Raw genomic sequence first — 26,918 nt, 5'->3', positions numbered from 1 at the left:
TAAGCCAAGTAATGATCACTGCCAGCATGACAAGTCATTCTGAACAGTTGTTCTTAACCATTATTATTACAAGTTTGTTTTAGTCATGAAATTCATCAACCATAGTAAGAGGCTTGGAGCCGAGTTTTGTTATCAATGATCTTTCAAGTGCAAGAATTGTGGATGAAAAGATGAAAGGCCATATCAACTGTTACACCAGTTGCCTTTTTATGCCATTTTATTCTTTCACATATGTGTTCTTTAATAGCAATACAGACACCTTTCAAAACGACTACAGCATCAGGAAAGGGACACTTCTCCCTTCTCTGAACATTACACTCTTCCGCACAGGCACACACAGGCTTAGACTGTAAAAATTTATGACCTAGTTTACCTTCCTGCAGTTCTTCCTGATCTGTCCACTAGATCCAGTAATGGGGTTGATGTTGCCCATCTTCACCATTGCTGCGCTGAAATCAGTGAAGAATGTTGCCATGTTTGATGAGTAGGTGGTCGTCTGGGAATCTGCTGAACCACCATTGAATAGTTGCTGGTCAGAATGCAGGACACCCTTCTTGTTCAGCAGGTTCTTGTAGTAAAAATTGTCAAAGGCGTAGGGCGTCGATGCATCAAGGGGGGATATGTTGTTGTCGCCAGTCGTGTTTGGACAATTTGATTTCAGAGATGTTGCCAGGGAAGTGTCGATGTTGGTCTCACTGTAGATGCGGTTGCGAAAATTGACGCACCTTGCCTGGCCTATGGTGTGAGCCCCTGGCATATATTTTTATTTGATGTTAGTGATCAATTGATCAGTAGCATCTTGATACTAAACAACCTGTTGGGGTTGCACCATGATATATTGATACTCCTACATAAATGTAACACCACTTGTACAGTTTGTTTTGACAATCAAGCTTCAGCAAGGATAGCTGTTTTATTTTATGGTTTTATTATAGATGGTATTATATACCAAAAAGTTCCATTTACATACACAGTACCTGAGAGTGCAATCATGTCAGTTGCGCTTAGTCCTTTGTTTGAAAAAGACTTCGTGAGATCACCAAGGTCAAAGGTTGGAGCTGGAATGTCATTGTTTGCAGTATCCAGGCTTGCTGTTGTTGAGTCGCGCCGTCCCAGCTGGACAACCCAAGTAGGACCTCCTAGCTGAAAAATAAATTGTCGGTTTTCATATGTCACTACTGATTGTATTTTATAAATATCAATTAATTTATTTTACTATCTTTGGCAACTTGACTTTTAATACTTTGTAAGGCTTGTTTTGGTATAGAATTTCATAGCTATACATAAAGAGTTATGTTTTGTTCATTTCAGTTGCTCATCTTCTGACGTCAGGAGTTCCTGTTAACTTTTTAAGACAGACAAATAACTAACTTTTAGTTTGATATCCTTTGTATTTTCTCCCCTTACCGCAACAACAGATTCGCGTGCCGCCACAGCAAGGATGTCAGCACATGAGACCACCTGCGGACAGATCCCCTCAATATGTGCCTTGATGTTGTCTATAACATCAAATCCACGCAGAGAGTTGTTGTTTGGAGCAGCGGTCTTCTCTCCAGTGAATGTTGGAGTGTCATCTAGCAGCACCGAGCCATCACAACCCTGCATTGTCAGAATACTGAAGGTTATTACGTAATACTTAGAAGTGAGAAAATTTTGAATATCTCTGCAGGTTCAGGACACTTTCATTGACAAAGCAGTCGTGGAAGTGGAGGCGGAGCAATGATGCACCCATGCGGTTCTCCCTTGCGATGGCAGATCTCACGGCTATTCGGATGGTGGGCAGTGCATTAGGGCATGATTTGTCATAGAAATTTGCGCTAAGCTGAGCTGACACCAAGTTTGCAGCAAATAACAAGGCAATGGCACTGCAAGCAAAGGGTTTAGGGGAAGCCATTTGGTTTGGAGGCTTGAGTGCTGTTGCTGGTTGCCAGTCAAATGTACACGAATATTTATAGGCAGAATTCTGTGCACGTGCTCAATTTGTCATATGTATATTATTGTGGCTTTGTAATTCTTTGCATTTTGTTAGTTGATCTTCCTTTTTTTTGTATCAGGCTAATTAATGGAAAACTCTACAGTCAGAAAGTGCATGCAAGTGGAGAGGATCAGATGGGGGCATGCCAACATGACAAGATACCCTTTGTGGTTTGGTCTTTTGATCCCTCCACTAAGATGTAACCATCTAGAAGAATTACTGAAAAACCAAATGGATAGCTCTGGAGACTCGAGGTAAATATTATCCATGAATGCACATATGTTTGCTCCCTTTTAGTATAAACAAGATTGTGTGGTTTTGTACCTCTTTCTGTACAAAAGAATGTTAACCTATTTTATGGTGACAAAATTAATAGTGTAATCGTATAATGGAGGTGTTTTGTAGTGGAGAAAATTGAATTTGTGGTGTTCTGACTCGAGTGACAAAAAAAATGAATTTCTGCTGGATGGTAGGTGAATGATCTTATCAGTTATCACTGAACTTGTTATTTCTTATTGTTCAGGTTGACTTGTTCTTCTACAATATCGTTGTTGTAGTTTGTAGTACAACCTAGCCAAAACTGTTGTGGTTTAAACTATTGGGTAAAATGTTTGCTAATGGTTATTGAAAACTCGAACTATGATATCAACAAATAGCTGTAGTAGTCCACAAATTAGAGTGGCTGCATTGAGATAATATATGTACTTTAGGCATGATCAGTTGGGTCATAACTTTAGGTGTGAACTAATTCATTAGCCGGAGATACTTTGTCAACAAATTGTGCACCTTAAGTCACTTTTAGCAGTGTGATCTCCTTTCTTTTATTTTAAAACATGAAAATAATTAACTATTAGGAAGATAGAGGAGTATCATTAACCAATCCTACATTCCATGTATGCAAACCCCCCAAACTTTGGAAGTTTCTCTTGATTGTCGAATATTTTCGTTGTTCAATTTGGAGGAGCTTTTCCTCCGGATGTCAATGGTGTTTTCAACTGCTTCTGTTACCTATCCGTTCATTCGAATTGATATTTGCATTTGCATACAACTGCAGAATATGGTGGTATCTTTCACAAGCCGCATCCAAAGACTAGTGACTCAGAAAATTGTGCTCAATCCTTGCATGGATGGTGCTTGCCAGCCAATTGATGTATGTTGACTCGACTGCATGCATACACAGAAGTAAGATGCAGAGTGGGAGCAGTTGGGCTGGTGGTGAGTGGTGAGCACAAGCAGAAACGAAAGCAAAGCAAAGGAAATGGCAGCCATCTCTTTCAAAGAATATTCAGTGCCTTGCCTTGTATTGTATTTGCAGCATCAAAGCCACTCACTACTTATTTTAATTATCTTGGATTCTGCAAAGAAACAAGATTTTGACGAAGCTGATTGTGCCAGACGGCCTGTTTGTGGATAAAACGGTACCTTGTATGAAGAATAATCTTCTTCATGACTTGGGGGGGTTCGATCTGCGTGGTCTAATAATGGCAGTATCGCAATCAGTATCACTGTTTAATTGATTATTACAAAGAAACAAATGTTTGGTTTTGGTTGATTTGATAAGTCATCAGTCCACACCTTATACTGCATGCTGCAAAAGCACATGTTGAACGGCGACATGTTATATGACTTCTGTGTTGGTGCTAGGCACATGAAGCTCCATCTATAGCTTCTAGCATAATTAGGCTGAGGGTGTCGAGTAAAATGCCAGTCATAGATTGAAGGAAATTTATGTAGGAGTATAACACAGGTAACTTAGAAAAAAACTGAAGAAAATTCATCAGACGTAACTTTGAAGAAAAATTAGTACTCCAAGCCAGCAGTTACTTCCAGAAAAAACAAAGATCATAGCCATTGTTTAGGTCAAACGGGGGAAAGCACCGGTCTCATCTTAATATCTAAGTACTTGATATTGTACAACTACAAGCAGAAGACAAAGCCAACGTCAGTAGGGCTTTGACTGGTGATGATTACGGTACACGGGTTATACTAACTCGCAGTTACATTGTCGTAAAACTATGCGAGCGTGCTTCTGTACAGGTAGGGTAGTCACATATTCTAGTAATTTCTTACAAGCTAGCTGCACCGATACACTGATTTAACTGAGTCTTCACTCCAGGTCCGTCTCTGAGGCCTCCTCCTCTGGCAGCTCAAAGGCATCAACCTCCTCAAAGTAGGCTCTCTGCTTCTTGACAAAATCTTCTGGTAGCATATGTTTACCTGAAGATGTATTCTCCATCCTCGTGCTCTTCGTCTGTTCAAAGTTTCAAGCAATAAAAAAGGTGAAACATCATGACAACTGTTTATTTTTCTTTGAGAGGCGTTTCTGCAAAAGCTGTTTATGAAGACACTGGTGCAGCTGGTTTCATTACCTTCACCGGCTCACCCGATGAAATGTCTAGGACCGAAACTCAAAAACAAAACAAGAACAGTGCACTCTACTTGTGTACCTAAGCTAGGTGATTCCTAAAATGGCCAAGAGCATATTATACTTTGCCGGGCAAGAGCATATTATACTTAGCATCATAGCATATATCCATAAAGCACACCAATGCAGTGTGTGTCAAAATATTCATAGGATAACATCTGGATATGCAGTATCACAGTTGAATTGCAGAATATATATAAATATGGTCAGGGAAGTGCAAGAGAAATCAAATACATAGCACATTTAGCTTTTAGTAATTATTACATGGCAAAGGTGGGCAAAAATGTAATGGACAGTGCATCATGTAGATCACTCCAAGAGGCAATAGCACAATGATTCAATACCTAATAACAAAACATGTATTATGGTTCTAGGAAATGCAACTGACCTTTTTAGATCGATGACAAGGAGCCGAGGATGAAATAGGCCGAGTACCCTGAGCCTCAGAGGTTTTGCTAGTCAGAATTCAGAAAAACAACAAAGAAAAGTGCAATTTAGTATTTCAGATATTAAAGTGCACCCACTGTAACTATTTGTTGGCTGTGAATGAACTAACAGCACAACCCTTTCTCAGGGACTATAATGAGCCTTACAATCTCAACATACAGATTTTTTTTTACGGGAAATATACAGATTCTTCACAGTAATGCAGATAGGATGCCCACAATTTCCTTGACAAGATTTGCAATTATCTGGGTAGGAACATAACAGTTATCCTTCTACTTGAGTCAAAGTACAGCCATACAGCATCATGCTAAAGTGGTGACAGTGATTGTCATGGACCTTTTACTCTTATTGTACCATTTCCAACTGCAATGCATTGAGAAAGAACAAAAGTCTGGATTACTTCCACATTCAGTTTAATGTAGCTGATTTTCAGGCTAAAACAAGAGAGTGATCCAAGGCACGAACCACCCCAGACCCCACCACTAGAAGATTGCAGTGTCTTTGTCCCATAAGTCAATTTGCACAACAAGGTAGTAGTGCCGTTTGGGATGAAGCAAAATTATTACGAAATGCAAGTGAATGAAATCTGTAGTAGGTGCATGCAGATAAAGAAAGAAAAGGGGGAGCAACCTGTTTTTACTTGCGAGAGTTGCAGGAGGAGGGCAGCTTGCTGTTCCGGCAGGAAATGGTGTGTTGTCGTTGGTTCTCCTCCTCTTCTGGGTGGTGTTGCGCCTTGTATACACGGTGGAGATGGCCGATTTAACCAAGCTACGCTCCTCAGCAGCTGCAATGGCGAGGGTTAGAAAATCCCAACTGCTACAACGAAGCGCGCAGAGATTGGATTGGGGGGCAGCGGTCTCACCGGTGGCGGAAGAAGGCTTGGAGACGGGAGTGTGCGAGGGAGACGCGGAGCAAGTGGAGGCAGCGGCGGTGGTGTCGGAGGGGAGTGGGCGGGGGCGGGCGGTGATAGGGTTGGTCGGGGTGCTCGGGAGGAGGAGGTTGGTGACGTCGCCCAAAGGCTGCGCCGCCGCACTCCGCTGCCGCTTCACCTTAGGGCTGCGGTGCCTCTCTGACGGCGGCGGTGTCGTGGTAGCAGCGGCGGGCTCCATCGCATCGCTGAGTCGAGTCGCTGGCGGTGGCGGTGGAAGAGAAGAGCGGGAACGCAGGGGCGGTGGTCGGTGGCCGGTGGCCGGAGTCGGAGAAGAAGATTGCAGAAGAAGCCAGAAGGGGAATTTTTCCAAAGAAAAGATACAAGTTTTGGGCCGAGAGCGTGATTGTTTGTCAGCCCAAGCCCACCCATCGAAATAAGGGATATACGCCACGGAAATAAGTTCACTTTGACTTCCTTGAGTATTAACCGAATCTAATTCGTATTGCCGGATATTTCGGCCCCACAACTATTAAAACCGGTACAATTTGGCTCTCTCAAAGGTTTTGTAGGGCGGTTTCGCTAACGTGACGGTGTTGACTTGGTTTTCGTTCGATGTGGTGCTTATGTGTATTAATTAAAAAAATATACGCGTGACCCATTTATCATTCACACAAAAATAATATGGGGACCCACATGGCATCCTCTTTCCTTCCTTCTTCCTCCTCCCTCTCTCTCTTTCTTATTTCTCTTTCTCCCCTGTTTCTTCCTTCTTCAAATGACAGTGGATCGTTGTCATCGGTAGCCCCGGTGGTGGAGGCGTTGGGGGCGGAGACCGGGAGGGAGAGACGCCGAAGGAGATGAGCGAGCGAGGAGGAGGGCGGCGAGGGCGACTCCCGGCGGCGCAGTTGACAGTGCTTGCCAGCGCCGCAGAGGGCGGACCCCTCTTGCTGCCGCCACCGTTCGAGCACTTGTCGATCTATCGATATCCGGCCCTGCGACGGGCGGCGTCGGGTGAACGTCAGCTGGGATGAGGTTGGAGGAGGCGCCGGCCGCCGCTGCTTCGGCACACGTAAGCCGCTGCTGCCGACGATGCAACACTCACTCCCATGAAGAGAAACCGAGGAGAAAGAGAGAGAACCCAACATATGTAAGGCTACGTGCAGCTGATAGCAGAGACAAGCGGGAACGACCCTCCAACAATTTTTTCGACATAGAATTGCCCAATTAATTAAGATAAATAAGTAGAAGTAGTGTATTATACCCTCTTAAGAATTTTAGATCCCTCACATATCTAAATAATAATTCCGGTGTCCTCAAGATCACTACAGAGGAATTATGTGGGACTATTGTCAAATTGTCACTGCCCCCATGCTATTATGGCACTATTAAAATAAACCGTAGAAAATTACATGTTAACCTCTCTAGAAGCAAAAATAACTCTAAAGACGTGAGGAAAACGGTATGGGTAGGAGGGTTATTAATTGATGATGTGGTTTGGTTAAAATATTATTCTGTACTTGGATTTATCAAGATGCCATTCTCGATTAGGGGAGTTTCTTAACAACAAAATACGAGACTTTTGCATGATTTTAAATCTTACATTAACTTTTGCATATATTCATTTCGATGAAGAATGGGTATGATCCTATAAAATTCCTGTGAAATGCCTCATTCAATAAAAAATAAAGACCTGAAATTTTATTTGTGGTATCTATCTATCATCCCCTTCTCAAATTTTAGTGTTTTATTAGTAGCTATCCAAACGGCTATTCCTACGTTAATTTTCATGTTTTGTAATGATCTGTTTTGCCATTGAAGTCTTATGAATTTTTCTTTTTTTAAAAAAAAATCATCATGTTCCTGCGTGAAATAAACAAGCCTTAGCAAATGTAAAATACAATGGCTATTGATTAGGCCTTTTATTTTACTTGTTACTAGTAAGAAAAAACACAACACTTGTGAAACATGCGAGGCAAACATGAACGAGGCAGATGCCATGGCAACAGAAGAAAAGAGAAGAAACCATGTGAGTAGCCAACAGACAAGGAAGACCAAAGAGTCCAAAACCGATAGAGCCAACTGTTGGGAGGAAGCAAAACCAACAACCTTGGGGAGCCTTGTAGCAAAGAAACGGCGGCCCACAAGAAGAAACCAAAGCAGCAGGTGGAGTGAAACAGACGGCCCGCCCACTGGTTTCTCAGTAGCCACAGTTTTGCTGACGTTCTCTTTTATCTGTTTGCTTCCTATAAATTCTACGCGATAGCTTCCCATTTCTCATCACTGTCTCTCACTCTCACTCCCAAATCACATCCTCAAATTCAGATTCAGAGTCGTCGAAATCAGTAGTATTCATCAGGAATGGAGCGGCTGAGCTCATCGGTGCAGTCGTGGGTGGAGGAACACAAGCTCGCCAGCATCGGTAAGCAAGATCCATCCCCTTTCTGATTCAATCCAATTCCTTCATCTCTACAGTACTCCTTAATCAGTCAATCGATCGATCTGTGACGAACAGGAGGGCTGTGGGCGACGGCGGTGGGCGCATCGGTGGCGTACGGGCGGAGGAAGACGCCGCAGATGCGGCTGATCCACGCCAGGCTTCACGCGCAGGCCCTCACCCTCGCCGTCCTCGGCGGCGCCGCCCTCGCGCACCACTACTACAACCCATCATCCAAGACCAACAACAGCAGCAGCTTGGACTACGACTTCTACTCGCAGCTGCCGCCGGCCACCACCGACGACGGGCAGGAGAACGAGAGGTGGAGCTGGTAGTGCTACCCTTCCTTCCTGCTGCAAGATGCAGACAAATGAAGATGATGACGATCACGATGATCAATTAGTAATAATCTAATCGGCTCCATTAGTTAATTTTATCTTTATCTTAATAATAGAGTATGTCCTCCTAATCTATCCAGCTAGGATGGTCTTATCCACTCCATCCCATCCTCTGCTCTGTACTATGCATGTAATTATCCATTCCATCCGGACCCTGCTGTTCCGATGCCTTGATTACAATTGATGTCAGTGCAGTGGTATGCTTATTTGTTCCTCCATATGAATTGATCTCTAAAAATGTGCACTAAAAATGAGTATATGCCGAACCGCCAACGTTCTGTTAGGGCGTCATTCAGTAATCGTGACATTGTATTATTACTCCTACTAATCTTCCGTTTTGTTTTGTTATCAATGATAATCCGGCCTGGAGTCAAGCCATGTTGTTAGGATCAACAAGTCAGCACTACTACTCCGCAAGGACTACCAAGGTCTGTCACAAGTTTGTTTAACACATGATTTATTTAATAATAATAAATAAAATTGTTTTAGTTAGCGATTATTGGTAGGCGTCTTTAGGCCATGGGCTAAGGCCCATGAGACAGACAGACGCATGGCCCATATCTAGGTAACCGTGAGGCCTGCTTCTGGTCCGATACCTTGCTTTTCAATCAGAACGAGATCCCAACAAAAATGTTGTCAAGGAATTAAACCTCAATATATGCAGAAAAAAATATATAACCTGAATATATGCAGAACAATTAATGTGCTCTCCGTATTTTAAGAATTCTCTTGAAGAGAGGATAAATGGAGGCATCCTTAATAAGCTTGCTAATGAGAATGAGATGCTTACATCCATCCATTTCATTGATTGACTCTACAACTACACTAGGCCAATCATGGAGAGGATATATATGATGGATTATTATGTGCCAACCAACATATATATCCATTCCCCGACGTTTCTCCCGCCAAATTTGTCCTCACCCTTTCCATTTTTTATCAACACAAATTGCAGGAGCGCGCAGGACTGCCTTAATTCCCCACTAGTGTAGACCTTCTGTAAGCCCAGGGCTGTCTATTCCTCATGCATATGTTTGTTCCTGCTACAATCAAATTATTAAGAAGTCCTACAGTAAAACCATTTTGAAAAGTAGCTTAATCTACTATGTTACTACTTGTACTGTTATAGCTTGCTAGCTCATCCTGAGACAGTAATTGCAGGAAGCCAGGAACATCCTTCCAGCTTCTGGTGAGCAAGGTTAATAGTACAGCCAACTACTAGCTCCAATTCATCTATAGCTAATCTAATAGTCAATTTATACAATAATTGCTTACTATACTATTAGCATATGGTCCCACTGTCATACACACATTATGTCTTAGAGTCCGTGCTGCAGCTGGCTACAGATTTGTAGTCCGCTGCTCTTCTCTCTTATCTTTTATCTCATTAAAATATGTTTGCAGCCGGTTTATAGCTTGTTATTGTACCTGCTCTTAGCAGCAAAATGGATTGTTTAAATCATCATATCTAGTTCTCTGGTATATCATATCATACTTTTCTGCTTTGTTATAGTATCGAACACAGGCCGTTGGGTGAGGAGTGGGAGGGAAGTGGTTAGCTTGTTAACACATTAGCCAAGGCCGTGCCACCCTCCATGCCTCCGGCCAACTCCTACTTCATACCTAAAGTCTCTTATAAGGTTGGAAAGTCCTTATCAACCTTCTCCCTATGATTCCTTCACGCATTATATAATCATGAATTCATCATTTTGTCTGAGTTAATTTCAGATTATGTTCTTCTGAGGTCTACTTATATCTTGAGAGGAAAAGACAGTATTGTCCCCTCAACTATATTGGTCAGGTGTTCCTTTCCTTGGTAATATGCATAGTATTCATATTAAAACAGAGTTTTCTTGCGAGAAAACGCATAGGACAGCAAATTTTCATGCCATTTTTTTTTTCAAAACATATCACAGTTTTTTTTAGGAAATGCATAACAAAATATCATGCCAAAAATTTTCAAAACATAGGTTATTACTCTAGTTACTATGTGGCTATGTATCTGGGCTATCATCCACAAGCTGGGATTGTGGGATACTATTGCGGAGCAAATTTTCATGCCATCTTTTTTTCAAAACATATCACAGTTTTTTTTCTCGCAAGGAAATGCACAACAAAATATCATGCCAAAAATTTTCAAAACATAGGTTATTACTCTAGTTACTCTGTGGCTATGTATCTGGGCTATCATCCACAAGTCGGGATTATGGGATACTATTGCAGTGGTATCTCGACGTTTGGACTAGGTGGCACGGGATGCTTTTACCCAAGGGTGACGATCTAGTCTACGGATTGATAGTCACTAGTACCTATGTTTCGTGATGGGGATTTAGTTTTGTCCTTTTATTGGCTGTGTGCATTTTATGCAGAGGTCGGGATGGGCTCAGTTGGAATGTATCATCTTGGTGTTATTTGACTAAGTCATAATAAAGCTTCTATTATCTTAAAAAAAATTCAAAACATATCACATTGTTTTGTTCTTTTCATTTTCAAAGAAGTTGCAAGATGAAGATTCATGAACCGAAAAGAAACCACTAAGTATAAAGAGAGAGCACTTTGAGTCTTCGACATTGATCAATAACTCTGCTACTACTGCTCCCATATTTATTTGCATCGCTAGTAATTCTTAAGTAAAATTTAATATCTACATTCTATGAACAGACTGTTTTTGGTAAACGGTAGTTGGCCTTGGGCTAAATAGACAATTGTACGTTGCGTTCCATTAAAAGGAAATCCCATGCTTTCTCTAACTTAATTGACAAGGCATTCTCTTAGTCCCGTAGGATTAGGACTCAACTTGAATGTTCTGAATGACCGACTGTTCACTGTACATTAATATGCACTTCATTTTGTAACAAGGACGTAAGGCCATTTTAGTCAATGTACTGAAACAAAAAAGTGCTAAATGCACCTACTACATTCATGAGTTGCATATTTTGCATTATCTTTTTTTTTTCTCTCTGTGGAGAACAAACGTGTACTGAAGAAAGAGAGAGAGCAGGAGAATTTTAATTCCCCTGGCTGTCTTAGTTAGCAACCACCACTCATTACAATACATTAGTCCCTGAAAACGAAATAGCCAACACACCATCCTCCTCTCTATCCCCCTGTCGTCCCAAGCATTCGTTTTTATAGCCTCACCACAGCTCAAAAACACAATGCTAGCGTTGCTGTTCACGTCGTTGCCAAGCCACAAGGAGAAGGAAGAAGGAAGAGAAGGCAGAAGGAAGCAGCAGGAGAAGGAGAAGGCCAGAAGAAACAATGGATTGCTGCGTGTGCAGTCCCATGGCGTCCATGTACAGGCTTCCAAGGAACGCCATCTGCGCTGCGTGCTATGAAGGTGCCAAGGCCATCATCGCCTTCTTCAACGACGACGACGACGAGCACGCCGATGCTGATCAAGGCTCGGTGAAGCCCAGCAGATTGACAAAGCTCAATAGCACAACCAAGGTAAGACCTTCCCATATCTCATTTTGCTCCTTTATTAATTAGTCCTTTAGGATTGGTATGACTATGTTCGGTTTACAACCATCTCGATTGTGCCGTGTGCTCTACTTCCATGAAAAATCTAGCCTTGCGTGTTTCTAGATTCTAGAAGCAGAGAAATTTCGGTAGAGAATGAATTGATAAAAAGGAATTCCATCTCACATGTAATGCAATATAAACTCTTGTTGCATTGGTTACATCATTCAGTTTCATTGACGCATGCGTCAGGTTTGCTGTCAACGTTGTGTTGGTTAATGGTGAGGAGCAAGTCTCAATCGAGAGTTGCATGAGAATGATAGGTTTGGTGGAAATCTCATTGTCAAAAGGTTCATGATTGATCGATGCTTAAAGACCGTTTTCAGAAGCTGTATTTTATATACTAGTGTGCTTCAACAGCTGATGTTATCTTTTTATTAAAAAACCAAACCGGCATGACATACACAAGATTCTCCTTGATTGCAATAGCTGGAATGAGGAAATAAAGGTGCATGCCTTGGACAAGTTGTTATGCTAATCTTCAGAAAGAATTAATTCTGAACAGTCACAGATTAATGCTAATTGGTGGGGGTGCATGGGACATACATACTACACTTATCAGCATCATAGTGCTAACTGCTAACATTTGTGCGTGTTACTCAATGTAGGGATTGAGAGATGCGTGGGAGGAGGTGAAGCAGATGCGATGCAGAGAGGAGGAGACCAAGCAGAGGGCATCGTTTCTCCAGCAAGGCTTCGCGGCGGCGTGGAAAGACGGCATCCACACCGACATCGCCGTCAGGCCTGGAACTGGGCCCCCAATCCAAGCCCATAAGGCCATCCTTGTCAGTCTCTCTCTCTCTCAGTTTCAGCCCAATAGGCCGGCCTTCTTTTAGTTTGATTGGGCCCAATGAAACTAATTAGGCCCAGCTATATACAGGCGACCAGGTCGGAGGTGTTCCGCCACATCCTCGCCGGCGACGACGACTGCAAGGCCCCCGCCGGCGACTCTCTGTCGCTACCGGAGCTGACCCACGACGAGCTCTCCCACCTCCTCGCCTTCCTCTACACGGGCTCCCTGGCGACGTGCACGGAGGAGCGGCACCTGCACGCGCTGCTGGTCGCCGGCGACAAGTACGACGTGCCGTTCCTCCGGCGAGCGTGCGAGGCGCGGCTGGCGGCGGGGGTGGAGGCGGGCAACGTGCTGCGGACGCTGGAGGTGGCGGAGCTGAGCTCGAGCGCGGCGCTCAAGGAGCGCGCCATGGGGGCGGTGGTGGAGCACGCGGAGGAGGTGGTGTTCTCGCCGGAGTACGAGGAGTTCGCCGTCAGGAACGCCGCCCTTTGCGTCCAGATCACCCGCGCTCTGCTTGCCAATAAAGCATTTCCCGCCAAGACGCCTTAATATCCCTTTTATTTTTCTTCGTTTAGAATTTAGTTAGACGACGTACGATGTATAAGTGTAATTAAATGATAGTACATGCATATCTCTGGAATTAATGTGATCAATATATACAATTTAGATTCTTTGCACGAATATTTAAACGACAAAACGCCGTTCTTGTTCATTCAGCACCAAGAGATGAGCAAATTTTTACAACAAAATTAACTGAAAATATAGATAGTATACTATTTAGTATCCTCACAATAAGCTTGCGCTACGGCAGATGAGTATTAAGTCGAAACATAAAGTACTTTTTTTAGAACTAAACATAAAGTAGTTCATTCTGGATCAAATTGATGATCCGTCCATGCATTTCTTGATGGCTTGCAGCACTGCATGCCGAACCATTTGCTCATCCACGCTTCTCTCTGCAGCTTCACTCTGCAAATACAACAACTAAGTACTAATAAATAATTCACTAAAGAGTTAGGGAAATGCTACAAGACGATATCCTATTTGGACGGGATAATATCTCAGGTGGTGTCACCCCGTTCGAACGGGATACCGTCCTGTAGTATTCATCAAGATTTATTATGTAAGTACTCCCTACATTCCATATTATAAGTTGTTTGATTTTTATAGTCAAAAACTTTTAAGTTTGGTAAAGTTTATAGCAAAATATAATAATATTTTTAATGCAAAGCGGTGTAGCAAACATTGTATCGAAATAAATATAATGCTAAATTTAATGAAACTAATTTGAAAATATTGCTAATCTTTTCTATAAATTTGGTTAAATCAAAAGAACTTTGACTAAAAAAAAGTCAAAAGTATTATCAACGAGTACAATTCTTCCGTTGTCACAAGAAAGGGGCCGGCTTAATTAGCCAAATTAATCAACGAAATTACTTAATCTATCGATAGATAATTAGTGTGGTACGTACTTGGCTGGATCCAAACGCTTCAAAACGAAATGCGGTGTCATCTGCGCACGACACGTCAGCATCAAGGACGTCGAGGCCAAGCTCCTCGAATGCTTCTAGCACCGACGTCAGCAACTCAGGCTGACTCTTCTCCATCGACACATTGATTCGAAAACCTCTCTTCTTCTCTAGCTCTACCGATGAAACACTCACCTGCATGCATCCATACGTCTTCAATGCTGCATTAAGTTCTTTTTTTTTCCCAACTTGAAGGAAGAGTCACATTTTATGCTATGATGAGCTATAAACTTAAAGTATCATGAGGAGCAGTTGTGGAGCTATCACCACCGTCGAACCCAGACAACTAATAGTGTTTTTCAGTGATCGACTGATTTTTATAGGTATTAGCGGCTATCTACAGTGGAGACGGTAGCAACGTAGCCCAAGCGTGGACACCGTACAAGACTTGCCCGCGAGCTATCTCCGTTGCTGAAGAGGAGTGATCCAAAGCTATATTCTTCATAACTTAGTTCGCTCCATCGGTGAAGGCTTGTGTTAATTAGACTATATATATTTATCTTTTTTAAGGAAAACTAAATAGATTTGCATTATTGTTGTACTCAGTCCAATCTTAAATATTTCACGTTTAAAATATAATTTGGATAAATCATAACCACATCAATAATTCTCGAAGGTTTTTTTAAAGGTATGTATATATTTGCTTTTTTAAAAAAATACTATCATAATATCATAAACTTAATTATTAGATTCCATAAATTTCTTTTGATGTAAATATATTGATGGTGAAATTTAAAAGTTTGAATATCCTATCTTTCTATAAAGTTAAGGCCCACTATATCCTAAAGCTCAACATACAAATATGCCACATCATCCACTAACATTTAATACATCTCAAATCTCATACGAGCATGTTAATTTATTAAGTTTTAGAGCTTTAAAATACAAGCATGTTAATTAAATATCATCCCACATAATTCACATAATATTTCAATATATCTCTCTATCACTTTTTATAATATCCTATATGCCTATATAGTATATCCTCACTTAAATTTTAAATTTTAGAGCTTTAAAAAATCCAAGCATGTTAAATCATCATTCCACATAATTCTCAAAATATTTCAATATATCTCTCCATCATTTTGTATAATATCTATATACCTATACAATTCATTTTCACTTAGTTAATGCTATTTCTCTCTTCTCTCATTAAGCCATATCTCCTCAATTGTTTCTAGCCCTCAAATGATTAATCTATGGTTGGAATTACCTCCCTCATTTTCTCCTCTCATAAAGCCACATCAAATTACTTTTAAATTTGGACCATCATTCTATATACTATTTAAATTATGATAAACCACAATAACTTATGCAAGTTTCTATCGTCTAACTATCTTACATATTATTTTTATTTCTTATTATTATACCAAACTCCCGCAGCAACGCGTGGGGTTTCATCTAGTTTATAATAGATGTATTAGCACACATTGTACTTGTTTACCCATATACACTTTGTATCATTGTATGCATGCGTTGTCCTAGCTTAGAAAATAAACAGAGAGATGGACAAGTAAGTAACAATGCGATGCACATACTCTTGGCATTGGCATGGAACTGCTAGTGCTGCCCAGCTGTTCAGGCTCCTGAGATACCTTGTCCTTGAGCTCTTTGATGTACTTGGACGCATCTACGAGGATTGATGTCTCGTTTGCCTGCATATAATCATACATTCATGCATGCTATGTTTAGATTAATATAATTAAACTCTCACTGCTGCAGAAAATTCTATTACTATCGATTCATAACTGGAAGCGCACAAGTTTTTGAACCAATAGTGTGTTTGGCACAGTATCGCTGCCGGTAGATTTGGGTTTTAAGCCCGGTCTTTTTAAAATTCCAGTTTAGGAGAAAAGATAGGTGAGGGTGAAAACATATCGATTATTGCAATAGGAAAAATTAGAAGTAACCAATGTAGATAGAAGTCAATATAGCTCATTTTATATATTCTCAAATTGATCGAGAGATACCGAACCATGCATATGTAGTAATTATAACATGGATACTAATTAAGTTAATTAAATTACGTACCGCACTTGACTTTGTAACAGAACGTAGGAGCTCGAGCTTCTCTTCTAAAGCTGCTGCTTTCTTTTGATCTTTCCCTGACATCTCTCCCTAGATCTCTCTCTCTGGGGAAACACAAATCAAGAGAGAGACCAGCTGCTAGCTTAGCTAGTTTGTAATGGGCATCTCGATCATATATATAGATCGATCAATCAGAAGCTCGCATGGTCATTATATATATACGAGGGGGGACTGAAATATATATATATATATATATAACGAGTGATATCGATGATATGCATGATGATCAGTGGGCAGTACAGTACTTTGCTGTGTCGTACGTATGGTATTGATAATTGCAATTGTTGGGGTGTGCACATGATCGATCTGCAGTACTGGTGTGTTGCCTGACAGCCTGAGGATGGATCCTAAGACAAAACTAATACTCTATCTTGTTTTTCCTTGTCTCTTTGCCTTCTTCGTTTTGTTCTGCATGCACACGTTCCTTACTATTTTATTTTGATTATTGCAAGAGGATCATCCACTCTGAGCAATGGAGTTTGAGTAGTACAAGCGAAGCGAGAATCGTCGTCGTCTCAGCTATATATATATATATATATATATATATATATATATATATATATATATATATATATATGCTTAATTAGCTCATTTATTTTCCTTCTAATTGATAACATTATATGTCGAGACGACACACGGAAAACTACCGACTACAGTAGCCTTAATTACATACTCCTACTTATAATTAATTAGCTTGATATCGAATATCGTACGTGTTGCAAATCACTCTGCTTTAAATTCTCCTGATCGAGCTCCTGTCATTTTCTTTATCCCGGATCACGTAAATGTACGCCTTTTATCAGGCACGTAGTGATTAGCTAGCTAGAGCTTTCGGTCCAACCGCGTCAAGTAGCTTTCACCCAACAATATACATTAGCCAATACAATAAACTGATAATTAATCAATATATACACATCGAACACGTCTTGTTACACAACATGTATACAAAATGCAAACAGATCAATTTGTTTTCTAGTGCTATCTATGCCGGGGAGAACATGTCACCCGGCCTAACCTAACGTGTTCTCCTGCCTAGCTCAGAAATATATACTCTCTCCGTTCTAAAATATAAGTATTTTTTAGCATAATGATAAGTCAAACATTTTAAACTTTGACCATTAATAGCAAAAAAAAAATAAAAAAGATCAATCATGTAAAATTGATGTTACTAGATTTATCATTAAACAAACTATCAAATATACAACTCTTTTTATTTAAAACATCTTATTTTTATAGATATTGTTGGTCAAAGTAGTATCTCGGAGACCATGTCATAGTCTAAAAATATTTATATTTTGAGACGGATGGAGTATATACTGTCTCTGATCGATCGATGTTTCAATCGATATGTGTAGTTTTGTTCAGTCAAGTAGCTAGTGCAGAGAGTCACAGCAAATGATTAACGTAACTGATGAGAAGGATGGGTTGGTCAAACATATAGTGACTGCTTGCACGCGTGCTTGCTTATTGCTTGGCACCCAGGCCAAAATTGTCATCACTAGTCAGTACCCTAAGTATTTTTATTTAGGACACCGTTGATTTTTCTAAATATGTTTGATCATTTGTCTTATTATTAATTTTTATCTATCATTTGATTCATTGTTAAATATACTTTTATGTATACATGTATTTTTACATATTTCACAAAAATTTTTGAATAAGATGAACGGTCAAACATATTTTAAAAAATCAACGGCGTCAAATATTTAGGGACGGAGAGAGCACTAAAGCTTGGATTATTTCATCTCTTGCCTGCCTTGCATGCATTAAATTAAATATACTATCCTGGCTAATGAAAATTAATTAAGTTTCAGAAGGAGGCGTCAAAAGCGATCGAAATGATAAGGTCTCTGGGTGCATTTGGGATGCTTGTGTGCGACGCAAACGCGTCTGCAGTCGTCGATCGTATGTACGCATCGATCCTGCCATACCATTCCCATATATAGATGCATATAGTATATGCTTTGCAGCATGATCAATATACATGACATGAAAGAAAATTAAAATCCATACATCCATGCATATGATATGATGTGTTTAGTTGTAATTTGATCTGCAGCGTGATCAATTAATCTACATGACATGAAAGAAATTTAAAATCAATCCATCCGTGCAGATGGTGTGTTTCATTGTAATTGGTCTCTGCAGCATGATCAATCTACATGACATGAAAAAAAAATTAAAATCCATCCATCCGTGCATATGGTGTGTTTAGTTGTAATTGGTCTGATCAGCTTTTTTGGTCTCGTGAGCTCTGAGCTGTGCGTCCCTCCAAATACTCTTACCTTCTCTCATCACGGGTTCTCATCAACCAATCATCCCTTCCAATATCGATCTCCTGCAGTCTTCAATTCAATTCTCTCTCCCCACAGCTAGCTAGCGACATGTTTCTAACTTCTGTATATCGACATGCATACATATTGCAGATTGTTTTTTTTAAAAATATACTAGCAAAAATATTTGTGCGCAGTTGAAAACAATTTTCACGATTGATAAAAACTTTATCAATTTAAATGACAAACCGAAACAAAACAAACAAAACAATGACAAAACAAAGTCAGAAATCTTTTATAGCATTGAGTAAGCTCGCTTCATACATCATCATATGAAGAATCCTTCATGTATACTGTTCTATAGCCTTACATATCGATTGGGTGGCTATTCCATAAGTTGACGCATGCGTATTTTGCTATACCTTATTGACCAAAGATTAAAATTTTAATTATTCAATTTACGAAAAAATATTGTTGGTGGAAAGCATTCGCAAAGTAACAAATTTGCAGCATACACATCTTAAACAATTATAATTTTAAAAGAAAAATATTTATGAGGAGAGAAGTTTGGAAGAGAAAAGAAAAAGAGGAAAATAGAGAAAATATAAGAGATTGGAAGAGGATCAGGGAAAAAGAAAAGGAGAAAAAGAAAAAAAAATAGTTATTCTAGACTCACATCGAATTAGATGAGGACGACCTATAACTAACTTAAAAACTAAATGAAATACGGATGACGTACCAAAATTTTGATATAAATATCTTCAGTTTTTATAATAGCATAGATATATCTAGCACATACTTCAGATTCACTCATAAATTAATACAACACAACTAGTATTGAGAACCTCGGCCTCTTAATTTTAAGTTTCTGGTGTCTGTGCTATGAACCACTCTCAATTTTATTTTTCGTTATATATCCGACATGGCATATGTTCATCATATCGGACGCTTGAAAGTCGAAATCGACATGTGTGAATCTAATAGTAAGCACAAATAATCACATGTACATGTTGAAACTGTGTAAAGCAGCCACATGATATTCACATTTTGAATTATGGTAGAATAATAGACTGAAAATGTAAAATACAATTAAAATTTACATACCATAGTCTTCAGAAAGGGTGTTTGGTGTAGTGGTATGATTCTCGCTTCGGGTGCGAGAGGTCGCGAGTTCGATTCTCGCAACACCCCTTAATCGTTTTTTTTTTCTTTGAAGCCCTTTTTTTTTCCTCTCTGGAACTGCTCTGAATTCATCCTGTGTGTCGACTGCTGTTTTATTTAACGCTAAGTTTGGTGTACATCTTGGGCTTGAGACGACAGAATATAACATTTTGTCATCATCGATCCATGGCGCTCGTGCATATAGTGCAGTGCGACAGTAAACAAATTAACAAGAGCCGTAGCAAGCGATCGAGCACAAGAAATTAAAATTCTCTTGGTGGGATTTGCTGTGAAGAATCAAGCCCCAGATGGGACGAAAGATTCCTTGTTGTATTAGATGTGTTAATCAATATTGATGGATGTGGAGATCGATCTCCCTGCAAGCACGCATCAGAACATGCATGTCAATATAATTGGCAATGGCACAGCCTGATCCTTAATAATTACTCCTAGTTGAGCAGCATGGGCTCGAGTTGTTTCGATCTTCTTCCTTGAGATGTACCTGCAGCCGGATAGAGTTTACAGACGTCTGACCACTCTAAGATTACAAGTGGTACGTGACCATGACGACTAACTTCCAACTTGAAGGAAACAGCCAGCCAGCAGGGTTAGGGAGGAGACCACAAAAGATGGCATTGTTAGTGCTGGTTATCTGATTAACACGTCCTGATCGTATCGCTGGCACACGACTCCACTCCACGAACGCGCGCGCTCGGATCGCACACCAAGCAAAACGCAGGGGGAAAACTAGTTACAGCTACAGCAACTACAGCTAAAACCAACACGATTACAACGAATAATAAGTACAGTAGAAGATTGGAAGGAGGAGATAGGGAAGGCCAAGCCTTTTGCCAACCGAGTAACAAGTTGGCCCACTCTTCCTTCGTGAAACAAACAAGTTAGGCCCAATCTCTTATGTTTGGAGCGGACCTTCGGTCTTTAGATAGATAGAGGAATAAGTTTACTTGATGTTCCTGAACTTTACATTGAGTTTGTTTGAGATCCCCAGTCCGCAATACCAAAAATCTCTACCCCTCAACTATCACAAACCATGCAAAAAAGATCCTAAAGCAGTATTGACCCAATTTTTCTCCGCTTTCGCCGATGTGGCATATGGTGGGCCCCACATGTCAGCGTCCTCTGGGTCAGCTACTGCTGCGGTGGGCGTCGCAGCGTCGCGGAGGAGGTGGCGAACGCCTCCACAGGTCCCCGTGGCGGAGGCAGCAGCGAATGCCCCTACGAGCCCCCACGGCGGACGAGATCCCCACCACAATGGACTGCCTCTGCCCTCCAGCGTGATGACACTCTCTCTCGTGGCCCGATCTTCTGGTGAGGGGGATAACTCTCGCTTTGATCGAGTGCGACGTTTGCGACGTGGCTACCAACCAGAACAAGTCCAAGACGCCGTGCAATCGCTACACCACAAACGATGTCGTACCAACCGTGACGCGCGGTTGATGATCCCTGCAATGCAAACGAGAGAACACTGCAAGAACAAGATAAGATGCAATCTAAATACTGCGAATAGGGAATTAAGCACAAAGGAATAGTTGCGATTGAAGTGGTAGATCTAATCGACCCGGCAAATCAACACACCAACTATTGGGGGCTCTGAATCTATAGTCGCCGACTAATCGAGCGAGGACTAGAGACAAGGTGAATGGCACTTGGCAAAATTCAACTAAACAAAACCCAAATGTTTTTGAGGATGAACAAAGCTATTTATAGAGGAAAATAAAGCTAGGGTTCAGTGCTAATTCGTGGAGGTGGAGGGTGACACTTTCGAGATGGGCCTAGTCTATTACAAGGCCCAAGGCCTAAGTTCGGTTTCAGCAACAGCACTGTCTTGTTTTGGCGATTCCCGTTGACTCGAGATGAATTTGGACATGAGACCAGATGCGTTTGAAAGGTAGCGATATAAGCTTTCCACGAAGTCCAAGATCACTCAAATCGGAGTTGGCATGAAGGCGCTAGGTCCGTTTGAAGTCAGTGCTGTCTCCGGAGGCCGAATTGGACTTGGACTTGGAATTATCATTGGAGCGTGTGAAGTTATGAGCGTATCCGACGAAGTGATGTCCTCATCATCCTCCCCTTCTTGAATTGGAGTCGTCCTCGACTCAATCCCATCTTCTTGATTGTGTGCACTCTCTCGTCCATTGGCCATCCTTGGAGGTATCTCATCGTGAAAAACATCCTCATATTCCTGCAAAAGGTTAGTAATAGCGGGTGGCAAAGAATATAAAGTACTAGGAGCAGTAGCCAATGTGAGTATAGGATCTTTGCAAAATAGAGCATAGCAACAAGAATCTGGCTCATCTAGTGCACAAATATTATATTTAGAAGCCAACAAAGCACCCTTCAACTTAATTTCATTCTTTGTGGTACTTGGTTCTATTTTACTATTTGAAGCAGGATGTTTAGCAATAATCTGATTTTCACTTTTCGCTTTCTTTTCACATTCAAGTCTTGCAAGATCATCTTTCAAAGCAGCGGCTGGAGTCATAGAATGCAAAACAACTCTTTTACCATCGAACATAAATTTATATGTATTAGTCCTACCATCAAAAACAACTTCTCTATCATATTGCCATGGTCGCCCCAAAATAACAGAACAAGCTTGCATATGTACAACATCACATTCAATTTGATCATGGTAGGAGCCTATAGAAAAAGGTATTTTAACCAAGCGGGTTACCTTCATCTTACCACATGTATTAAACCACTGAATATGATACGGATGTGGATGTGGATGGGTAGTCAAGCCAAGCTTCTTGACCATCTCTTCACTTGCTAAATTGTTGCAACTTCCACTATCAATAATCATTTTGACGGTATGGCCTTTCACAAGAACTTTGCTTTGGAACAAATTGTGACGTTGGTTTTGCTCTTCACACTTCTCTTTAGCACTAAGTGCTAGCTTGACAATTAGGCTAGGATACTGATCTAGCGACTCTGGATGCAAATGGACTTCCTCGATGTCCTCATCATCTTGTCCTCCTGCGTGGTCAGTGGCAGCTAAAGCATATTCATCATCACAATCACTAGCAGAAGTATACTCACCATCAGCATTCACAAATAGAGCTCGCCGATTTGGACAGTCGCGGGCAATGTGTCCAATGCCATGGCACCTATGACATGTAATATCACGTGTACGTCCAGTGGAATCTACTGAAGTTGCACTCTTGGCTGGAGTCTGAACTGAAGCGTTTTTGCTTGTTTCTTGAGCATGGGATGGCATGGAGGTAGGTGGACGAACAACAGTAGTAGATTGACGTGGTGTTGACTGTCGTGTGGAAGTAGCACCTGCAAGAGAACTCCTATGCTTGTTGCGTCCCTGCACTTCTCTTTCAGCTTTGCAGGCAAAATGGAATAATCTATTCATGGTATTGTATTCTTTATATTCAAGAATATCCCGAATCTCTCTATTAAGACCTCCATAGAACCTAGAAATTCTAGCATCCTCAGTTTCTTGCAAATTACATCGTGACAAAGCAATCATCATCTCTTGATAGTATGTTTCTACAGAGTTGGAACCTTGTCTTAAAAGTTGCAGTTTATTTAACATGTCACGAGCATAGTAAGAAGGAACAAATCTAGACCTCATTGTACGTTTCATATCATCCCAGGTTCTAGGTCTAAGTCCTCTACCACATATATCATTCCACCATAGAGATGCAAAGGAGGTAAATTCACTACTGGCAGCTTTAACTTTCTTATTATCAGGAAAATCATAGCAAGAGAATTTTTGCTCAACAGCTAGCTCCCAGTCTAGATAAACAGAAGGTTCAAACTTACCATCAAAAGAAGGCATAGTAAATTTTACCTTAGATAAAGGATCATCTTTGTCCCTAATTCGACGTCGTCTTCTATTTCCAACACTCTCGTCTTCCTCCTCATCATCAGCAACAGATTGCTCTTCGTCTTCATCGTCATATCTTTGGTGTCGATGAGCAGTGGCACCTACACCTTCTTCACCTGCAGCCTCAAGTAAACCAATGCGTCGCACAATATTTTCATGTCCAATATTTATATTCTGAATGTTTTCAGTTAATTGTTTATGTGATCGATTCATTTGCTCAATTTGATCTACTACTTTCACCAGGCTTTCACTTAAGGTTTTTAAATGTTTATCTGTGCTTTCCTTGTATGATTTACTATTACGCATCAACTCTTCATACCAATTTTCCATGCCCTTCAGTTTATGCGCTAGATTCTTCAGTGTTGGTTCATCGGAACTTGTACCTGACATCGTTAGCAAGCAAAAGAAACTCACAAGAAAGTGTCAGTTCCTAACAATCTATATATATGTGGAGCTTTTGAAGGCACTCAACACTCAAGCATATACCAAATTCTTATAATATTCTCAAAGAATGCAAAACAGGTCAATCACCGTGGCTGGTTCGTGGCACAATGACACGCTTGATGAGTGGAGCGATTGCAAGGTCGTACATGTAAAGATTAGTAGTATGTGGATCTTGGTAGGCTTAACTATATCACAAGGAATAGCAAAAATCAAACAGATTTGCGAAATTGAATAATAGTCCAAAGTACTAGTCAAAATTGCTGGCGTAGCCTAGACTCAATCCTAGCTTAAGCAAGCAAATGATCACACTCGGACAATCCACAACTCGCTATAGTAAGCAACTCTCTCTAAGATTCCAACAAAAAAAAATTCCACACTTTCTTTTTCTGATTTTTTTCTTTTTTTTCTTTTTTTTTTGGTGCGGCTCTTTTTTTTTCTTTTTTTTTTGCACCTTCTGACTTTTCTTTATTTCTTTTTTTTGCACCTTCTGACTTTTCTTTATTTCTTTTTTTTTTTGGCAAGCGGTATCTACCAAATGGAATAGCTGGTAAATAAGATTACAAAGGACTCAAGCCTAGAAGAAAAAAAAATCAAATGACCAAAGACCAACCAACCAGGTGCTTGTGCGTGTGGATGTGTAGTTACATAGAAAACTACGTACCTCCTATTTGGGTGGTGCCAGGAATATGGAAACCGATCCTTGGCACATGCACTTCGTATAGAAAGACACAGAAACTAACTAGGAAATAACCAAGATTAGTCCCTGATTTGAGGCGCTATTTATTTGGTAACCACGTACCGCGATTCCACGCATGCATGCACTGGAAAGAAATCTCACCCAACAGAAACTCTGGATTTTTTTTTCTCTCAAACCGATCTACTGCTCAACCGAGACGACGACGACCAAACGCAAAGGTCAAAACTCAGACTGAGCTACGATTAAAACCAGCACTTTCGACACGACAATGGACCAAAACTCAAGAACACAATACTGAATGAAATTTGAAAAGCTCAAACTAAAGTTTGGTGATGGAAAAAAAATATTGCGGCTGTATGGTAGACGATGGGAAAAAAAATTACAAAACTAAAATCCTCACCAGGCAACTGAAGCTCTGATACCAACTGATGACACTCTCTCTCGTGGCCCGATCTTCTGGTGAGGGGGATAACTCTCGCTTTGATCGAGTGCGACGTTTGCGACGTGGCTACCAACCAGAACAAGTCCAAGACGCCGTGCAATCGCTACACCACAAACGATGTCGTACCAACCGTGACGCGCGGTTGATGATCCCTGCAATGCAAACGAGAGAACACTGCAAGAACAAGATAAGATGCAATCTAAATACTGCGAATAGGGAATTAAGCACAAAGGAATAGTTACGATTGAAGTGGTAGATCTAATCGACCCGGCAAATCAACACACCAACTATTGGGGGCTCTGAATCTATAGTCGCCGACTAATCGAGCGAGGACTAGAGACAAGGTGAATGGCACTTGGTAAAATTCAACTAAACAAAACTCAAATGTTTTTGAGGATGAACAAAGCTATTTATAGAGGAAAATAAAGCTAGGGTTCAGTGCTAATTCGTGGAGGTGGAGGGTGACACTTTCGAGATGAGCCTAGTCTATTACAAGGCCCAAGGCCTAAGTTCGGTTTCAGCAACAGCACTGTCTTGTTTTGGCGATTCCCGTTGACTCGAGATGAATTTGGACATGAGACCAGATGCGTTTGAAAGGTAGCGATATAAGCTTTCCACGAAGTCCAAGATCACTCAAATCGGAGTTGGCATGAAGGCGCTAGGTCCGTTTGAAGTCAGTGCTGTCTCCGGAGGCCGAACTGGACTTGGACTTGGAATTATCATTGGAGCGTGTGAAGTTATGAGCGTATCCGACGAAGTGATGTCCTCATCACAGCGGCAGCCTCGGAATCGGTGCTGATGGCGGCTACCGTAGCGACATGGGGTGGGTCGAAGCACTATGCAAGCTAGAGTTGGCTACCGTCGCTATGCCCGCCGCCACTCCGCTCAGCACCCTCTACCATCGGTGGCCTTCCAGGCTTGCTGAAGAAGAGAAGAGAAGAGAAGAGAAGAAGAAAAGAGAAAAGGAAGAAATGCGGACTCCACATTTTTTTTCTTTCCACTTACATGTGGGCCCCATTATTTCTTTATTTTCATTTTTTGCTGACTATGATACCACATTAGCGTAACCAGAGATTCATAGCGCTATAGGATCCAAATTGCATGGTTTTGTATAGTTTAGAGGTGGAGATTTCAGGTATTGGGGCTTAGGAATGTCAGGCAGACTTTATGTAAAATTGAGGGACGTCTAGTGAACTTATTCCATAGATAGATGTGCAAGTTAATTGGGCCGTTTATTCTTTCCCAAAGGAACTAGCTATGTCTTTGTCGACAAATCCTTGGGTCAAAATCACCCAGATTTTTTCCTACCGTTAGATTAAGATCCAGAGGACACAAAAAATGCTACATATTTTTTTCTCTGACTAGTCAGATCACAAAACTACATGGACTCGAATTCTAGCCCATAGAACAATACAAAAAATTATACAGGCCATAACTGCAAATACATCACGGCCCATAATGATCAACTTCACATCCAATAAAGGTCAGAAAAAAAACAAAATAACACAGGGAGACCACACCAGTTCGCACAAATCCCCTAGATCGAGCAAAACAAATCGA

At 40.9% G+C, this 26,918-nt stretch overlaps 5 protein-coding genes and 1 non-coding gene across 9 annotated transcripts; 3 read left to right on the top strand and 3 right to left on the bottom strand.

Moving 5' to 3' along the window:
* Window positions 1–165: 165 nt before the first annotated feature.
* On the bottom strand, window positions 166–1,916 carry LOC107275849 (cationic peroxidase 1). The gene is made up of 4 exons (XM_066306512.1): window positions 1,679–1,916; window positions 1,408–1,599; window positions 978–1,143; window positions 166–750 (listed from the first exon to the last, which is right to left on the bottom strand). The coding sequence occupies exons 1-4, from the start codon at window positions 1,892–1,894 to the stop codon at window positions 365–367; spliced, it is 960 nt and encodes a 319-aa protein (XP_066162609.1). The 5' UTR covers window positions 1,895–1,916; the 3' UTR covers window positions 166–364.
* Window positions 1,917–3,829: 1,913 nt separating this feature from the next.
* On the bottom strand, window positions 3,830–6,059 carry LOC4351299 (uncharacterized). Its single transcript, XM_015763913.3, has 4 exons — window positions 5,710–6,059; window positions 5,478–5,631; window positions 4,789–4,855; window positions 3,830–4,226 (listed from the first exon to the last, which is right to left on the bottom strand). The coding sequence occupies exons 1-4, from the start codon at window positions 5,954–5,956 to the stop codon at window positions 4,083–4,085; spliced, it is 612 nt and encodes a 203-aa protein (XP_015619399.1). The 5' UTR covers window positions 5,957–6,059; the 3' UTR covers window positions 3,830–4,082.
* Window positions 6,060–7,994: 1,935 nt separating this feature from the next.
* On the top strand, window positions 7,995–8,768 carry LOC4351298 (uncharacterized). Its single transcript, XM_015763915.3, has 2 exons — window positions 7,995–8,137; window positions 8,231–8,768. The coding sequence occupies exons 1-2, from the start codon at window positions 8,077–8,079 to the stop codon at window positions 8,485–8,487; spliced, it is 318 nt and encodes a 105-aa protein (XP_015619401.1). The 5' UTR covers window positions 7,995–8,076; the 3' UTR covers window positions 8,488–8,768.
* Window positions 8,769–10,072: 1,304 nt separating this feature from the next.
* LOC4351297 (BTB/POZ domain-containing protein At1g01640) lies at window positions 10,073–13,505 on the top strand. The gene is made up of 4 exons (XM_066306509.1): window positions 10,073–10,190; window positions 11,716–12,000; window positions 12,681–12,857; window positions 12,953–13,505. The coding sequence occupies exons 1-4, from the start codon at window positions 10,146–10,148 to the stop codon at window positions 13,412–13,414; spliced, it is 969 nt and encodes a 322-aa protein (XP_066162606.1). The 5' UTR covers window positions 10,073–10,145; the 3' UTR covers window positions 13,415–13,505.
* A 31-nt stretch (window positions 13,506–13,536) lies between these two features.
* Window positions 13,537–16,657, bottom strand: LOC4351296 (transcription factor SCREAM2). 4 transcript variants are annotated; one of them, XM_015763492.3, is made up of 4 exons: window positions 16,426–16,657; window positions 15,933–16,049; window positions 14,338–14,529; window positions 13,537–13,834 (listed from the first exon to the last, which is right to left on the bottom strand). In XM_015763492.3, the coding sequence occupies exons 1-4, from the start codon at window positions 16,504–16,506 to the stop codon at window positions 13,742–13,744; spliced, it is 483 nt and encodes a 160-aa protein (XP_015618978.1). In that variant the 5' UTR covers window positions 16,507–16,657; the 3' UTR covers window positions 13,537–13,741. The 4 variants fall into 4 exon arrangements, with proteins under 4 accessions (XP_015618978.1, XP_066162607.1, XP_066162608.1 ...); XM_066306510.1 differs by having other exon boundaries at window positions 14,338–14,547; window positions 16,426–16,635; XM_066306511.1 differs by having other exon boundaries at window positions 13,537–13,849; window positions 16,426–16,635.
* Window positions 16,658–19,874: 3,217 nt separating this feature from the next.
* Window positions 19,875–19,946, top strand: TRNAP-CGG (transfer RNA proline (anticodon CGG)). The gene has a single exon. It is a non-coding gene; the product is annotated as a tRNA-Pro (tRNA).
* The last annotated feature ends 6,972 nt before the right edge of the window (window positions 19,947–26,918 follow it).

This window comes from Oryza sativa, chromosome 12 (assembly GCF_034140825.1).
Source record: "Oryza sativa Japonica Group chromosome 12, ASM3414082v1".
Lineage (NCBI taxonomy): Eukaryota > Viridiplantae > Streptophyta > Magnoliopsida > Poales > Poaceae > Oryza > Oryza sativa.
Note: the sequence above shows the minus strand (reverse complement) of the source record. Positions and strands in the feature narration are given on the sequence as shown.

Bases quoted from the DNA above. Each gene is read 5' to 3' on its own strand.
- LOC4351298 (XM_015763915.3), top strand. From the start codon at position 8,077: ATGGAGCGGCTGAGCTCATCGGTGCAGTCGTGGGTGGAGGAACACAAG. The intron at 8,138-8,230 runs GTAAGCAAGATC...TGTGACGAACAG, and splicing joins ACACAAGCTCGCCAGCATCG to GAGGGCTGTGGGCGACGGCG.
- LOC4351299 (XM_015763913.3), bottom strand. From the start codon at position 5,956: ATGGAGCCCGCCGCTGCTACCACGACACCGCCGCCGTCAGAGAGGCAC. The intron at 5,632-5,709 runs GTGAGACCGCTG...TCGCCATTGCAG, and splicing joins CAAGCCTTCTTCCGCCACCG to CTGCTGAGGAGCGTAGCTTG. The intron at 4,856-5,477 runs GTTGCTCCCCCT...AATTCTGACTAG, and splicing joins ACTCTCGCAAGTAAAAACAG to CAAAACCTCTGAGGCTCAGG.
- LOC107275849 (XM_066306512.1), bottom strand. From the start codon at position 1,894: ATGGCTTCCCCTAAACCCTTTGCTTGCAGTGCCATTGCCTTGTTATTT. The intron at 1,600-1,678 runs GTCCTGAACCTG...CTGACAATGCAG, and splicing joins ACTGCTTTGTCAATGAAAGT to GGTTGTGATGGCTCGGTGCT. The intron at 1,144-1,407 runs GTAAGGGGAGAA...TTTATTTTTCAG, and splicing joins CACGCGAATCTGTTGTTGCG to CTAGGAGGTCCTACTTGGGT.
- LOC4351296 (XM_066306510.1), bottom strand. From the start codon at position 16,506: ATGTCAGGGAAAGATCAAAAGAAAGCAGCAGCTTTAGAAGAGAAGCTC. The intron at 14,548-15,932 runs GTATGTGCATCG...GCAGCATTGAAG, and splicing joins GTTCCATGCCAATGCCAAGA to ACGTATGGATGCATGCAGGT. The intron at 13,835-14,337 runs GTACGTACCACA...TTGTATTTGCAG, and splicing joins AAGCGTTTGGATCCAGCCAA to AGTGAAGCTGCAGAGAGAAG.
- LOC4351297 (XM_066306509.1), top strand. From the start codon at position 10,146: ATGCCTCCGGCCAACTCCTACTTCATACCTAAAGTCTCTTATAAG. The intron at 10,191-11,715 runs GTTGGAAAGTCC...ACACAATGCTAG, and splicing joins TACCTAAAGTCTCTTATAAG to CGTTGCTGTTCACGTCGTTG. The intron at 12,858-12,952 runs GTCAGTCTCTCT...AGCTATATACAG, and splicing joins AAGCCCATAAGGCCATCCTT to GCGACCAGGTCGGAGGTGTT.